At 35.6% G+C, this 16,692-nt stretch overlaps 1 protein-coding gene across 1 annotated transcript in view; it reads right to left on the reverse strand.

Annotated features, from left to right (window-relative positions):
* LOC150098956 (unconventional myosin-Ib-like) overlaps positions 1-16,692 on the reverse strand; it is a 574,946-nt gene that overhangs the window by 431,989 nt on the left and 126,265 nt on the right. The window contains exon 7 of the mRNA XM_090405778.1: positions 10,073-10,136. Within this exon, the coding sequence (XP_090261904.1) occupies positions 10,073-10,136 (64 nt within the window). The remainder of the gene's footprint in view (positions 1-10,072; positions 10,137-16,692) is intronic.

Raw genomic sequence — 16,692 nt, forward strand, 5'->3', positions numbered from 1 at the left:
TCGCATGTAAACTCACCTATATTATTGATGTTGTATTTCATGGGGAATTATTGTATCAAGGAGTTATCATGCCATAACTTCTGGAAATACTCCTGCCAGGTTTCTGGTATAATTAGAAGCATACAATTCTGCACGTCTGACAATCTCCCAGATCAAGACCTCATGATCGCTTTCACCATGAAGAGACAGTGAGGCTAAATTGGTTATTGATATGTTATCCAATGCTATGACCAGATCAACACTCTTGAACCTCTTGTCCTCCTCCATTACACGATGTCTGTCTCTCAGGTAAGTATCGCGAAAAAACTGTACAAACTCCATTTCCCTCCTTTTCTCCTTGTAACCATTCCTTCTTCCAATGTATGTTCCACATTGGGAGAAGGAGGTCTCCACAGCTAAAATTCTCCATGATAATTACTCGACCTGTGCTCATCATACAGATTTTCCAATGCATACCGTATACATTCTCCCTATACCCCTGGATTATAGTAGCAATCAGTTATATATTTCATCTTGTTGATCTCTATCTCACACCGAATAGCCTCGAATGAATTGTCCTATGCACAGTTGTCCTCTAGACATACAGTTTTTGATTCGATTTTTAGGCTATCATTAGCAAAACCCCTGTCACCCCTGAAAATACTATATTCCTTGCACTTTACCCTATGATTATATCATTCTTAGTCAACCAACTCTCACTAATTCCTATAATTTTTTGCTAAGGTTTATTTTCTAATGCCAATGATTTCTAGCACAAATTCTGAACACTTCTGGCATTAGTATATATATAAACTGCAATACTCCGTTCATCCCATCAAAAAGGCCCATTCTGTGAATAATTTACTTTTTGACAACATTTAATCCCACATTCAGAGAGATGGACCTTAGTACTATTAACAGCTGACTTTCACCAGCCAGCCTCCCTATCAAATCCCATTTCCCTGTTTTTGACTATTTACTCTGTCCCTTATCAATAAATGTTGTAAACACCATACGCTAAATCCGTTTAAGTGCAAACCATCACTCTTACAAAATTCCTTCATTTTATCAAACACATCTTAGACATTCATAAAATTAATTAATTTACAAAACTTTTTACACATTCTTGACATAATACTGCTTGCTATAATCGCTCTTCTGTTTAATTCATCACTGTCAAACCTGGATAACACACTCATGATCTTTCCACTCTCCTTTGCATTCACTATCATCAAGTCTTTCAAATCCTGTTTTACAGAAAGTCTTTCGCTTAGATCATTCGTTGCCACTATTACAATAATTTCACTCACTATCTCTGCAAACGTCAGTGAATCCATTATAGTTAGTACTAAACCAGCATTAAAGTAATACTTATACAGTGGTGCCTCGCAATTAAACAGTCGAATTTCGCAAGTCGGCGCATGCAATTATGCGACGTCATTTCTTGTTGGGCTGCGTTTCTGTTTGCTCGTGTTGTTTGTGCTAATTTTCAATTCTGCATTTTTCAGAAAGTAAAAATTTTGTGCATCCGCAGTTATTATTAGTGAGTGAAATTTAAGAAAGGGTTTAAAGAGAAGTGAACAAAGGACTGAGCATAGAGAAGAAGAACGAAATTGTAGATAAAGTGCAGAAAGGTAGAACAATACACATGTAACTCAAGAGTTTGGCGTTCCTAGGTCAACTGTGACAACTTTTCGGTAACACAGAGAGAAGATTATGGGTGCTAGGGTGTCTGCTGTTGCAATGAAGATTTCTGACAAGAATAGATCTTCAATCAATGAAGGGATGGAAAAGCTTCTTATCACCTGGATTAGAGAAAGACAGATGAAGGGAGATCCAGTAACTCAGGTAATGATCTGTGAGAAGGCTAGGTTAATTTTTGAAGAATCGAGAAGAAAACTCCAGGATATACTTCAGATCTAACTGAGAAATTCAAATCAAGTTGAGGCTGATTTCACAGATTCCAAAAGGTAGAACAGGTATCCATAGTGTTCTCAGACAGGGGGAAGCTGCTAGTGCAGATAAAGAGGCTGCAGAAAAGTTTGTGAAAAAATTTGAAGATTTAATCAGGAAGGAAGGTTACCTGCTACAGCAAATTTTTAACGGGGATGAAACTGTTATTTTGGGAGCGCTTTGCCAAGTGGAACTTACATCACGCATGAAGAAGTGAAGCTCCTAGGACAAAAGCCTATGAAAGATTGGCTTACCTTGTTATTGGCAGCAAATGCAAGCGGAGACTTTAAACTAAAGCCAATTCTGGTCTACCACTCAGAAAATTCTCGATGATTTGGGAAGAAAATCATTAAGTCCAAACTGCCAGCGATGTGCAAATCCAATGCAAAAGAGCCTGGGTGACCAGTAAGTTTTTAAAGATTGGATTTTTGAGGTGTTCTCCCCGAGCGTGAAGAAGTTCTTCACTGACAATTGCCTTTGAAAGCACTACTGATCCTTGACAATGCTAGTGCCCACCTCAAGACTTAGAGGACTTTCTTTAAATTGACTTTGACTTCATCAAAGTCCAGTTCTTGCCTCCAAACACGACGTCACTGATCCAACCCATGGATCAAGAAGTGGTTGCGTGTTTTAAAAATCTTTACACTTCACACCAAAGCTTTGTTCTCACGGATTTTCAACGTGACTCACTCTATTGATAAGACACTGAAGGACTTCTGGAAGACGGAGTTCAACATTCTTCACGCCATTTCCTTTATTACAACTGCCTGGGATGGAGTGACACAGAGAATCATTCGTGCATCATCGTGGAAGAAACTCGTTCCTAATTTTTCTCAGGATGACAACAGTGCAGATCAAGCAGCTGGAGAGTCAGAAGCAGCTGCAGCCATGCGAGAGATCATTTTAACAGCGAAGAATTTCGACATAGAAGAGGTTGATGAGGCTGATGTAGAAGAGTTGTGGACAATCACGATGACAAACTGACCGTGGAAGAACTCAGAGCACTCAGCGAACAAAGGAAAGAGAAAGAGGAATTTCACCTGAAGAAGAGGATGGCAGGGGAAAAGGGCCGATTAAAGAAGTTTTATTTAATTGGGAGAAGGTGCAATCTGTTTGTTTGGAATGGCACCCCAAAACTGCTGATGTGCGTAGAATGACAGACTTGTTCAACACCATCACCATGAATCACTTCAAAACCTTTTTGAAAAAGAGGGAGAGACAGTCCACCCTTGATCAGTTCCTCATCCCTGTTCAAGAAAAGAGGTAGATTGTATGTATTGTGTATACAATAGTGTATAATTTAGTTACTTTACTATACAATAGTAAAATAACTAAAGTAAAGTAAATAATATGGTGTATTATTTACACGTTGTCGGACACCCATCCCACTCCCCCGTTAATCTATTTTCCATAGACTTATATGGGAACTATTTTCTCGCAGTTTGACATTAGTTCGGCGACGGATTAGTGTCGAATTGCGCGGCACCACTAGGATTCCTTAAACCCGATTGAGCAGCATAGTACCATCGACAGAATTTCTATAGCAGTTACATATAACGTACGTACACACGCACACACACACACCTACAATACTGTAAATAAATACTCCTACTGAAATCAGTTAGGCTTGGCTGCCACTTCAATTTTATAAAGTAGACTCAACAGAAACCAACAGACAATTTACATAAACCTACATACAATGCTTAACTTGAACATAACATAATAAAAAAAAAAGACTCTACAACAAGAACGTTTCGCTAAAAACGTTTACAGTACTAAATCAACCACCAGCAACATGTCACAACGCAATCTCAGAATGTTGCGTATTTTTGCGTAATATTTCAATATTCATAATTAGATCTGTAGAAGAATAACCACTGGAGATTAGATTTAAGTCAAATTAGAGGAAAAATCTGTTCAGTCAGAGCTGATTGAACAGATTTTTCCCCTCAAGTAAGTTGTTTTTTTTTCCGTCGGAAACTCATTTTTATTCCCCAAACTCAGCGAAATTGCTTAAAACACAAACACACGTGCACAAAGAAATAAATACGGAACAGTAAGGTTCAAAAATACTACTTTTCATCTAACACACCGGAGAAATGTACTCAACTGTGGTGATGATTATAAAAAGGCAGAAACCAACTACGTACCGATTTCAAAAACAATAGAGCTAAAAGAGTAACGTGTACTACCATTGTGAATGGTAATGTATTAGAGGGCTTTATTATTTTAACACTGTTTATTGTATTGGCTATACTTCCAATCCAAGACGAAACTATATATTTTGCTTGAAATATAATCTATGAAACATTTTTCCGATAAAAACTATATCAATAGATTATTAACAAGTAGAAACATCCTCTCAAAAATAGAATGGAAGACATTGTAGCCCACCTGCAATGCGACTGTTGCAAAAAGCAGCTAACAGAATAGAACTCGAGCAGAACCTCACTAGAAATTACAAAACAGCTTCTGTTCACTTGAAAGAAATATAAAACTTTACTTACTGCAGACATCCTTCACTCAAATCTAATATCGGTTTTTAATGGGTTGATGAAGAGCAGCATATACCCTTTCATATCCAAGCTAACCCCTTGCAATCACACCTTTCCTGGTTGGAGGAAATATCAACTAGACCTATAAGTGGGAGACAACTTTCATCGTCCAGTGAAACCCTACTTACTTGAAGTGCGAAGTGACTACTGCTATGTTTCGTCTCTAGAATAGGGTCTCCAGCGTCTTGTTTACTCGACGCCACAGAGAATGTGATGACTTAGTGAGGGTGTCCAGCAAGGCCGCCTTCCCTAAATATAAGAAGAATGGGAAGGAAAAGTAAAGAGGACGGTGCTGTTTCACTAATGTCATATACTACCTGGAGGTAAAGGACTTTCTCACTCAACTTACACATACTCCTACACTATTGGAGTCGAGTTCCTTGCCGAGGCTGTTGGACAAACCTACTGCCTTACGTTTCTACTTCTTTCTTTCTCTCTCACATACAAACGGCCCAATGGCAAGATCTTTTAAAGATAAGGCCAACCTATGGGCATCGATCTTGTTCCTTTAACTCTTGTTTAGACAAATATGGCAAATGTTCTTTTACTGTTTCACAAACAACAGAAACCATCTTCTGATTTTTTTTTGTCAGAAGGTCATTAGAAAATACTGATGTCTTGATACTAATAAGTCCACGGCCAAGATAATATAACCCCCCAGTTGCGCTAAAAGCTTGTGCTGCAGAACTAAAAACCATCTTGTATTGTCGTTATAAACTGCCGGATTCATTTGACATCTATCCAACGACATGAAAGCAAGCTTTTATCCGGCCTTTTTCTAAAAAAAAAAGAGAAAATTCAGCCATCGAACTACCATCCCAATGCTCTCGTCGCCTTAATATTCTTGAAGGTGATGGAGGTCATCGCTAACCAGTTTCTTCACTATTTAGAGACTCATTGGTTATGAAATACGAATGGGTTCCGTCATTATCATGCCTCACTGACCTGGTACTCCATTGGGCACTGGCCACAAAAAGACTGGGAAAATGTGATCGTTCTAGATATTTCCATGGCATTTAATCGACTCTGGTAGTGAGTGGATTGCCAGATTCCTCTCTGGTCGTTAATTGCGTGTATGATGGATAATTCCTTCCCGTCTGTTTTTTTTTTTTTTTAAATCAATGCTGAAGTACCCCATGGCTTTATACTTTCACCTTCACTTTCTTCTTTACACCACACCACCCAAACTTAGCTTTGCACTTGATGTCGGGCTCGTGTGTGGCTGAGCGGCCATGGAACCCATGCTCTCCGGAAGAACAGTTATGATGTTAGCGTTGCTTGCAGAGGCACTTCGGAACTCGGTAGCGTGTATTTCAATAGAAGACAGGCGATTTTTTCGCACTTCAGCACTGGCTCTGATTTTGTGGGTTACCAGGTCGTGATTGTGCTGTCGTTGCTGTTAGGCGTTCAAAATTCACAATATCATCGCTTACAGTTTATCGGGACAGTTGCAGAAATTCTTCATACTGATTATTTTTAAAAGGTAGCATCCTAATAATAGTGTCACGTCGAAAGTCATTGAAAGGTTCTACACAGCCCATTTTACTGTTTATGTTTGTATATGAAGACTGCAAGATCATATGTTTCCTTTCATATCTATGAGTCATTGCTGTGATGTATATAGCCATATCCACTGCTACGAAGGGAGTGCCCCATATAAATATATATATTTATCAAACAGTTTATGTACCTACAGTAGCTGATCACGCACGTCGAAGCACTATAGAAAAAAAATTATGGTCTGAGGTACTTATGAGGTCTTTGTTCACAGAGTATTTTGACCTCTCCCACTGCTCTCGCTCTTCCCCTCTCTTTCGCGCGTGATATTAACTTTCATTTAAATTCCAAACAAGAACAGAGTAAATCACTATCGTTTCGAATTGGTTTGTCAAATTTTGCTAAATTAAATTAGAACCAAAACCGAGATGACTTGATACATTCTTCTACGATCCACAATATTAAATATTATTTTGTTTCGTCTTGTGGGAGCCAAATTTTATGCAAGAAAAAACAAATATGTAATAATGCTTATTAAAGTCTCGAAATATATGTAAAACGACTAATCAGCAAGTACGTAATTCTACAATACGTATGAATACGTTACGGAAACGTTTGTAGTGCTGAATTTTAACACACAGTCACAAAACACAATTATTCAGTACAGTATTTCCTGTTACTAAACTTCATTCTACAAATTCTCTATATAAGTGTCAGCTAAGACGCTGACACTTTCCCCAAGACCTCATTGAGTCAAAGAGTCTCTCATCTGGGAAAGGTTATGTGATGAGAATGGTCAATTAATTCTACTCTGCTTGCCACATGAACTCTCAATGTCTAGAATGCGCTCGTAGGATCATCCCATGAACAAGAATAATTATTCGACCTGCTCTGTTTCATGTGATTGGCTATTATCACTTTATCTTTGTTGGCTATGTCAGTGCTCAACTCATGCAGCAACCTGGCCTTTTTGTTCAGATTTAATGATAAAAAATATAGATCCACCATTGATAAGTAAAACAGCAGCATTAGAGGAAAAAAAGAAAGCTAATAATTTTCGATCATTGCTGAATCGAGGTGCCAACCATTTTTTTAAAAATCAATCTGATTGACAAATGGATCACATTTAAAAAATATGAAAAAAAAACAGGCGAACAGAATATGAAATATGAATAAAGCACAATGATGTAGACAGCGGTGAGGCAGGGTAAGGGACAAGTCGCATCATAAATGCAAAGAGGATTGTCACGCATTTGTATTTAATATACGAGGGTGGTCTGAAAGGTTCTCTATCTCTACCATAGATGGCAACACTATCGGCAACATTTTTTTTCCAAGTTGGTACATCTGCCATAAGCATCCATGTTAAATTGCAAATCATTCTATCAAGTAGTTTGTTTTATACAGCTGTCTGAAGCAAAAGCGTGATCTATATCCCTTGAAATGGATACAATTGAGTATCGTGCTGTTATAAAATTCTTTGTAAAAGAAGGTTTAACGCCAAAAGAAATTTATTCAAAGTTAATAAAAGTTTATGGGCACGCTTCTCCTTCGTTTTCTACAATTAAAAAACTGGCTGCCGAGTTTAAACGTGGCCGTACCAGCCTTGAAGATGATCCATGTGAAGGCCGTCCAAAATGTATAACACCACCAGAAATCAAGTGCAAGACATAATATTGAATAACCGGCAAGTCAAAGTGCGTGAAATTGCTGAGAACTGTAGGCATTTCAAAAGAACGTGTAGGATATATTTTGCATGAAGGATTGCAAATGAAAAAGTTTTGCGCAAGATGGGTGCCGCGCTTGCTCACAGCAGATCAAAAACGCACTCGAATCAAAATTTCTGGACAGTGCGTGGAGCGCTTTAAGAAGAATAAAATTGATTTTGTGCGTCGACTTATTACTATGGATGAGGCTTGGATTCACTATTACACACCAGAATCCAAACAGCAGCCAAAACAGTGAACAGAAGCCAGTTGTTCAGCGCCAAAGAAGACAAAGTCGGTTCCATCGGCAGGAAAGGTCATGGTATCGGTGTTTTAGGATGCTAAAGGCATTTTGTTTATTAATTATCTTAAAAAAGGTAAAACAATGACCAGGGAATATTATTCCCATCTTTTAACAAGACTGGACGAAAAAATTAGTTAGAAAAGACCCGGTTTGCAGAAGAAAAAAATCATCTTTCATCAGGCCAATGCACCTTTCCCACAAAGGTGTTTTGGCAATGGGAAAATTATGGGATCTGCACTATGAATTGTTGGAACATCCACCCTATTCCCCATATTTGGCTCCCTCTGACTCCTATCTCTTCCCAAAACTAAAACTATTCCTCGCTGTCAGCGTTTTTCTTCGAATCAAGAGGTGATTGTAGCTGTAGAGGGATATTTTGCATATCTTAATGGGAACCACTACAGGGACGGGATAACGGCGCTGGCTGGAGTCGCTGGAATAAATGTGTTAGTGTTAAGGGAGATTGTGTTGAAAAATAAAAATAATTTCGAAATTATAAATTCGTTTTTTCATTCCACCCTCGTACAGCATATGACGTTAATTACATCCTTTATAATAACAATAAATAAATAAAATACAATTTATTCTGCAGCTTTACATGCCAATAAAGAAAAATTAATAATTCAACGCGATGTCGACAATGAGTGAAAACATGCACAACTGAAAAATATACTTCACTTTTCTTAGTTTGTCTGCCATCTCATACACATTTGAAAATAATGAAACCTGGCAGCAATAATGTAACTTTCAGTGTACATCCACCGTTTCTCGATTGTGTGGAATAGAGAAATCATCTCTTATTAGTATCAAATCAATAAAACTTAGGTACATTTTTTTTTTCAAAGAAACGCCCATCGGTATCACGAATAATTAACGTTACGGAAATAACCTATAAATCTAAGAAGAAGATGAGAGACTTATCTTCAAACTATTATTTTTACGGCTATTATAGCCTGTTTTTATTTTGGAGTGTCCCTTATTTTAAATACATTGGCTTTTTTCCCTCAAGAAATGTTTAGGGCATTATAAGTGTATTTTAAAGTGTATTTTAATTTTTATAATGCCCTAAAAATTTCTTGAGAAAAAAAGCCAAATGTATTTAAAATAAGGGACAATCCTGAACAAAAACAGGCTATAATAGCCGTAAAAATAATAGTTTTTTTTAAGAGTAACATGGGAATTTTCCCAGAAATAAATACTTATCTTCAAACTTTTGCAGAGATCACACAGTTATATTTTTTTGCGACAAAAAAAATCAGAAGTTTTTGGTTTAAAATTTCCCAGCTAACGTCGAGGCAGATATCGCTTGACTGTTTATTTCTCATCCACCCTTCAGGCCATAAAATCTCCTTAAGTCAACTTACTCAGATGCTACATACTTCTTTTAAAAACCCATTTGATTTTTTTTTTTTGTTATCAGCAAAGTAATTTAAAAGTACCTATCCTTGACATATGGATTCTTTTATAAAAATATTATACAAAAATGTTTCAAACCAAGCCCATATTCACCATTCCATCTGTTTACTCATGCTCAAGATGAAATGTTTTCTTGTAATGCTTATATATATGTAAAAACTCTAGGCAGATGTCTTGCTTTCCTTGCTTAAAATTGCACGATTATTTTGCTGTATTCAGCAAAATAATAATTCACATAGAAGACAACTTGCATATAATCTTCATAAACAAGCATACAGAAATAATAACTTAAAGTTCATTTCTGAGCTATCATGCCAATTTTTTAAAAAAAAAACAAATGCATTAATTCTCCATTAACATTCTATAAATAATTATAATGGTTGTACTTCACATTGCGAATAACTATTTTTACAAACATCCCAATCAAGAATCATTGAATAATTTCCCAATCTCTGTTTCTACTTAATGCACACATACATAACAGCTGAAATCATTATAAATTGGTTAGCATTGCACAAAAGCTGATTTTTTTTTTTCAAGAGAGAATTTAGTAATACATTGCAAAGTAATCCCTCACTCGCTAAGCATGTTCAAATGAATTCATACAAATTTATTTTAGATATTAAGTAAGAAAGTATAAATGTTCAAAATGGCTTACTTACAATTGGAAATTGTCCCTCCTACAGGATCTCCTTTAAAATCGAATTCTATATCCATGTATTTTCCCTACAGAATAAAGAAAAATTTTGATTTTGGGAACGAACTGATAAATATGATTTAGGGTGATTATTGAAAATCAAAGTATTTAAAAATTTCAACCTTTAAATTTCGCAAAAATACAGTATGAGTGCAAGAGAGTATTCTGTAGCTTGTATGCAGATGTTTAACAGCTGTTTCGGTCCTTTACTGAACAACTACAATAAGATAAGTCTAATCAAAAATTGTGAACAGTAACTGTACAAAAGTAAAACGTGCTTGATGTCTCGGGCGAGTTAATCATACTTCTCCCTGTGGATGCAGCGCGTAGATCACCTACATTAAGCACCTTTTAAATTGAATATTCAGAATTAATAATAAAAGTTATCTTTAAATTTTGTGCGTTTGTCATTAAATTTTTCCTTTCCGAAATGACAAATTAAGGAACTTCGACAGAAATGATTTTGACAATTATCAAAAATGTAAGTTCCGCAATGGCATTTTTTTTTTTACATAAAAACGGCGCTGATTAATATACCGGAAAGGGGAGAGAGAAAGAGAATGTTTATCGTTATACTTAACATATATTATTTATTGTTTCGCCAGCCACTGAAAGGCTTTCCACGAAAACCGAAATGAGTCCAATTCAGTAAATTCCCTCAAAGTGAGTTATGCACGAGATCAAATGGGCAGATAATTATTATTTTTTTTTTGTTAGCTTCAAGTTCAGGGGTGAAATATATGCATGTACCCATGTAGCCTGTAAATTATTTCGATCCTAAACTTGAAAATAACAGGCCTACTAATTTTGCTGGAGGTCTCCAAAGAAAAACTCCTTTCTGTATACCGAAGACCAATCCACACTAGAGGACACCTCTATATCGCATCTCACCACCGCTCCGAGCAATAAGGGATAGTTAAACGCTAAAGGATAGAGATACTCTGGCAACAAAGAGAAACCAGGAACTTAAATACCTCAACCACTGTATCTCTACTCTTCTTGCATCCGTGTAGAGACACAGCCACTGTATCTCTACACGGATGCAAGAAATATCCTACAATCCACCCAACACCCTCGATAATCAAGAATATAACCTTTTCTTATATTCAGTAACTTTAATTTCACCAATCCAAAAAAAAAGATTTTTTGCGCCATCCCCTTAAAAAAAAAAAAAAAGTCGAGTATTTATAAAAGCACTGTTCATGCAGCATATGCTATATAGCCATGGTGGCCAAACTGCGGTTGTAGATGTAGAAATGAAGAGAAAATAAAGCAGGAATAACCAACCTAAATACAATCAACGAGGGTCATCTGGCAATATGACTGAGAACAGAAATGCCTTAGACGGTCGATAACTGTTTTGTTAGGAAATTCAAGGAAGCTTCAGGAATGCTAGAAAACCTAACCGATTCAATAAACACCGAAGCTGATTAGACATGAAATCGTTGCTGATCGAAACTTCACGTAAACACATTTTGGATATGACGTTGGAATTAAGTTTTAAACGTGATAATTCCTGCTAAGAATACTATCACGCATAATTTTTAAATTACTTTCTGTCGTTGATTCCATTATAGTTTACTTGCATACAGAAAACGTCACTTTTATCTGAATTATACTTTGCAAAGGCTCTCTAGAAGTGTACGAAATGGTATGCGCTTTAGTTAATGAAGTATTTTCTCCTAATTAGTTATGCGGTCTTTATACTGGACTCCAAACAATTTTTGTGTTCAGTAGACATTTTAGTATTACATGCCAAATCATGTAAAAGTTTTGAAAATCGTGCAATTTTGTATGGATTTTATTTTTGGATTTCCTTCCGTTGATTATGGAGAGTTGTTACGCTATGCAAAATAAATGATTACGTATGACGAGTTCGAATTTGGACTGAAGAAATGTAGTGACCAATGCTCAATGTTACAATTTTTGAAAAAAGTGGCATCATCTTAGTTTACACCAATTTAGGCATACGTCGACGGAACACTTGTAACTGTCTTTTGTTTGTTCTTTGCAAAGATTAGTTGGATTACAAACAACCAACGCTCAGTGGCCAGTATATTATGTGGATTAATTGAATGCATTCTCCGGCTGGTTTGCCTGTTTTGCGAAAGGAAAAAAATACTGATTCTCTATATCAAAGCTAATTTACTTTCAGTTAGAAAAGTTGCTTATAAAGTTCCTCGCTTCCTCGACCGGATCCGACACAAGGTTTGATCAGTCGTTTCAGCGGAGGTCTCTTTCCTTTAAAAATGTCGGGACGTTCTCGTGAATGGGGGGCGCATGGCATAGGATATAAAAGCTGTTTCTGCCCTAAGAAGTAGAATAGAAAATAATAATTGGTTTTGTTTGGTCTGAGGATGAAAAGCATTTAACATACAATCCGAAATTTGGAAGATATTTGATTTTTAAGCATATCTGAGAGGTTTTGTTACGCACTCTGGTTCCCGCTTAATATCTAACTCATCCTCAGATGAACAAATTCCATGATATATTATGATATCCAAGCAATTAGTGCTTTGATATCGCAAGATTAAAGGGATTTAAAAAGCTAGAACCAAATGTAAAAGTTTAAAGATTGAAGATGAGATGGGAATTTACTCGAAATAATTTTTCTGTTTAAAATTTAATCATATGATGGCTTAACAGGATATGATGGTCAAGCCATTGACATTTCTACAAATTTCTCAATGGCATTTGTCTCGAGGCAGGCGATGATCCCCAGTCAAACAACAGTAATCTAATAAATACTGAAGAGATCATTATAAGTTCAATTTCCCAGATAATACTTGAAAGTTACACATTAAGAGTTTCCGATTATTTTAGAAAGAACTGAGCAAAAGCATTAGGAAGATTATTTGAAGTTAAAGCGCTGCCTGGTTTGCATGGCATGATTGTACATGAGCTAATTTTGAACTACAAAATACATGCCTGTGGAACATAACATAGGAGTCACGTCTAGAGCAAAACAACTTGAGAACGTTTGATTAAAGTATATTAGAAATGGATTTTTAGGTATTCAGAATGGACAAGATTCATCTGACTCTCTCCAAAATTAAATGGGGAAATGAAAGTTGTAAATCTGCAGGTAAGAGGACATTTAACGATATTATTAATTAAGAGGTGGAGGAAAAGCAAGAAAGCAGGAAATTTGATTTTCCCGTGGTTAACAATGCAATAAACTACTGCACTGCTGAAAATTATGCATTAGAAGGTTAAGCAAAAAGTTCTTGGAAATCTTTAGCAATGGATCTTTTCTGCATTTGGCCTTTCCATAATCATTTTTGGATGAATTAAGAATTTCTGGAGCTGTCTGAATGTTAAAAGAACTCCAGACATGCGTTTTTAGCCAGAAAGTTTGCGGACGATGGGAATATCTTTTCTGAATTCAATTCTTCAACTAATACTACTGTTTGACTGAGTTGAGTGGATTATTCCTTTAGGAGGTAGTGGGAAACGGTGTGAGAAACACCACTTAAGACCTTGGTAGTCGATATTCTGGTTTTACTGATAACCGCATTGCAAAGTTTCTAGAAAGAAGAGGAGCGTAATATACTGTCAATTTATGAATCATATTTCTCTTGCATGACAAAATATTTTTTCCTCTATGCCTGAAAGAACAGAAGAGATTTTTTTTCTCTTTCTTTAGAAGATAAAATACCATCTACGCTATCACGTAACAGAGAACCTGACAGGAAATTATGAGAAAATGCTCAATAATTCAGTCAGCCAGCTCAAAGCCAATCATCCCGTCTCAATGTATCCATCATTATTATTAAGACAATAATATTGGACAGATCAGGATGGAATAATTGCAATCAGCTGGCTAGATGAATTACTGAGTATTCTGAGCATTTTCTCTTAATGACTATTCGAAATGTTTATACACGGCAAAGAAAGAATCATAAAGCGTGAAATATTTAAGTTTTAGCATATTATATTTCCAAATGAGACTGTGTTTTTCACCGATAACGGTAGGTGGTAGAGATCTAGAAATAATAATGCAGATCCAGGTTTATAAACTAACTTTTTTTTTAAAGAAAACCGTAACATTAATTCATGTATTAAGATAAAATAAGGAAATCATATGCAGAAGTATACAATTAAAGGTGAAATATATATTACTAATATATGGCTCATTTATAGGTCTCAGGACGAATCGCAAATCCAATCGACACTAAGCAAATTCACCAGAAAATGTCTTTCTTTATTGACTGAGTGTATTCTCCGGTCAGATGGCCCGTTTTAAAATTACTTAATTGGAAAAAATCCTGGTTTTTCTCTCATTAGAGGAACTGACCCTCAGATGAAAAATTCCAGAAAGATTCCTCTCTTCACGACGAGGTCTGGACTGAAATTTTTCCAACGTATGTCCGGTTGCTCTTCCAAATGTACTATGGCGATGCTACACGTGAGGATATTTATTGCACGCATAATATTTTCCACATTCAGATATGGTTAATCATCATGTAGAATATGATTAAAAACTTTTATTCATACGACACAATCGTTTTAAATCTTTCCTAGGAGAAAGTTATATGCAGCAACGCATGTCATCATATTTCAGAAGTAGAAAAGTAAATCATAATATGTTTGTAGCATTATTACTGCCAGAAGGAAGTTATTACTAATATTCGTTTGTCGATCTATTGCTTTCTATATAAATTTAATAAATCGGAGGCTTTCCCTTTCTCCGGTAATACATATGATTTTTACTACCCTCTTTGGCATGAATATGGAAGAAGCGCGCGCGTTGATCATTATGCAAGAAATGACGCAGGAGATATACATTTAATCTTCCAGAACTCTTTCATTTACATCACTTCATTCACGAAAGTAAATTGTGACGTTGAACGAAAGTAACTGTTTTGCAGGTAAACTATGTTTTCTGAAAATTTCTATTGCCTGTAATAACTGCATATAGTGATTTATCTCATTCGTATCATACGGCACTTACCATATTTCACACACGGTAACTGATGAATTTTTCTTTTATAAAATATCGTTGACGATGTAGAAATATATTTGTACAATAAAATAGTCAAGTTAGAAAAGACTCAGCTTATTTTATGTTAGATTATTTACATCTCTGTATACTTTGAGTTGTTTACATTAAGAAAGTACACACTGAAGCATTACTTATAGAATAACAATTCTGAAATGCAACTATTTCTGTAAGAACGATATCAATGATTTACGTATGAATAAAGCAAACTGAATAAGAAAATTGCATTCGTAAAGCAATGTTTTTTATCTACATAAATTTTCCAGCCTCGTTCGGAGAGGAAAATTACTAAAAAAAAAAGAAAAAAAAGTACATTTTCAAGTTCATTTTCATGCAACTATTCTTTCATAAAGAAATATCTGTCGGATATTTGTGAACATTCACCTACAGAGGTCGATTTGTTAAGTTGGAGTTGTTAAGTCTCATAAAACTGAGGAGTACTCACTGTTCAACTAGGAAATAATCAGTGTCGATTCATCATTTCAGTATCGTGAACAATGGGAAAATATGTCAGCATGAAATGATAAGTTTCAAAATCACACAAATCAAATCATATGGAAAATGGCAGAAAAAAAACAAGAAAGAAATTAAGTATCCATTTCTTTTGGCTTTGTCGTGGAAATGTAAAATGTTCATTCACAAAGAAGCAAATCCAAAGCGGGAAAAGAAAACGATTTGACACATGCAGTGAAAGATATTACAGGAATAAATGAAGATAACTATCTGCACATAAGAACAGAAAACAGTTCTATTTATTCATTAATTACACTCTTCATTGTTTTTCCTACGAACTGGATAGTTAGTTATCAAGTTAGTGTAGCAAGATTCGAAGAAAAAAAAACAGTTTTATCACTGGTAGTGCAATATAATTTAAGAGTATTATAGATCTTAAATTGAGATTAGCTAATAAAAATTCCGGATACCAGTATTTCTTCTCCTCAATTCTACATATTTCTGCTACATTCTTAAACTAACGTTTTTCGGATAAGCAGTGGGAGTCAAGGATTCAACCTTCTTTACAGAAAATGATAGCAGGCCATCTTATAAGTTTTAGATTAGTACTAAAACATCATCTTCCTACAAAGTGAATTACAATTTTATGTTTGGATTGAGATGCGTTGGGAGGGCACATTTCTCTGCTTAATTGAACAGCGTATTCGAAACTTTTGTATGATTCTGGGTATATCCAACTCGTTTTATACACTAGAACTGCTGCTGGAATATTTCATAATACACACACACGTAAACAGTAAATAATTAACCAGTACGAATAAAAGTTAATGCTTATTATTCACAACTGTTTTGATATCATCCTATCTGATGAAACATTATCCAAACAAGACATTTTTTATATCTAAATTTTCCTCTTTTCTAAACAACAACAAAATCGTATTTAGTAGACAAAGTCGGACACTGCAGTTCCCATCTTTAGTTGATCACAGTGGTAAAGGAGGGGTACGCTTGTATGATAGTGAAAACAGCAACATGACTTATCAAACTTTTTTCAACTGCGCAAACAGTAAAGTTCTCTGAAGCATGTAATTAGGTTCAACTCGCGGAAGTCACTTTTGCGATGTATCTCG

Source organism: Typopeltis vanoorti, chromosome 15 (genome assembly GCF_054136105.1).
Source record: "Typopeltis vanoorti isolate ZY-2024b chromosome 15, IOZ_Tvanoo_1.0, whole genome shotgun sequence".
In the NCBI taxonomy this organism is placed as follows: Eukaryota; Metazoa; Arthropoda; class Arachnida; order Uropygi; family Thelyphonidae; genus Typopeltis; species Typopeltis vanoorti.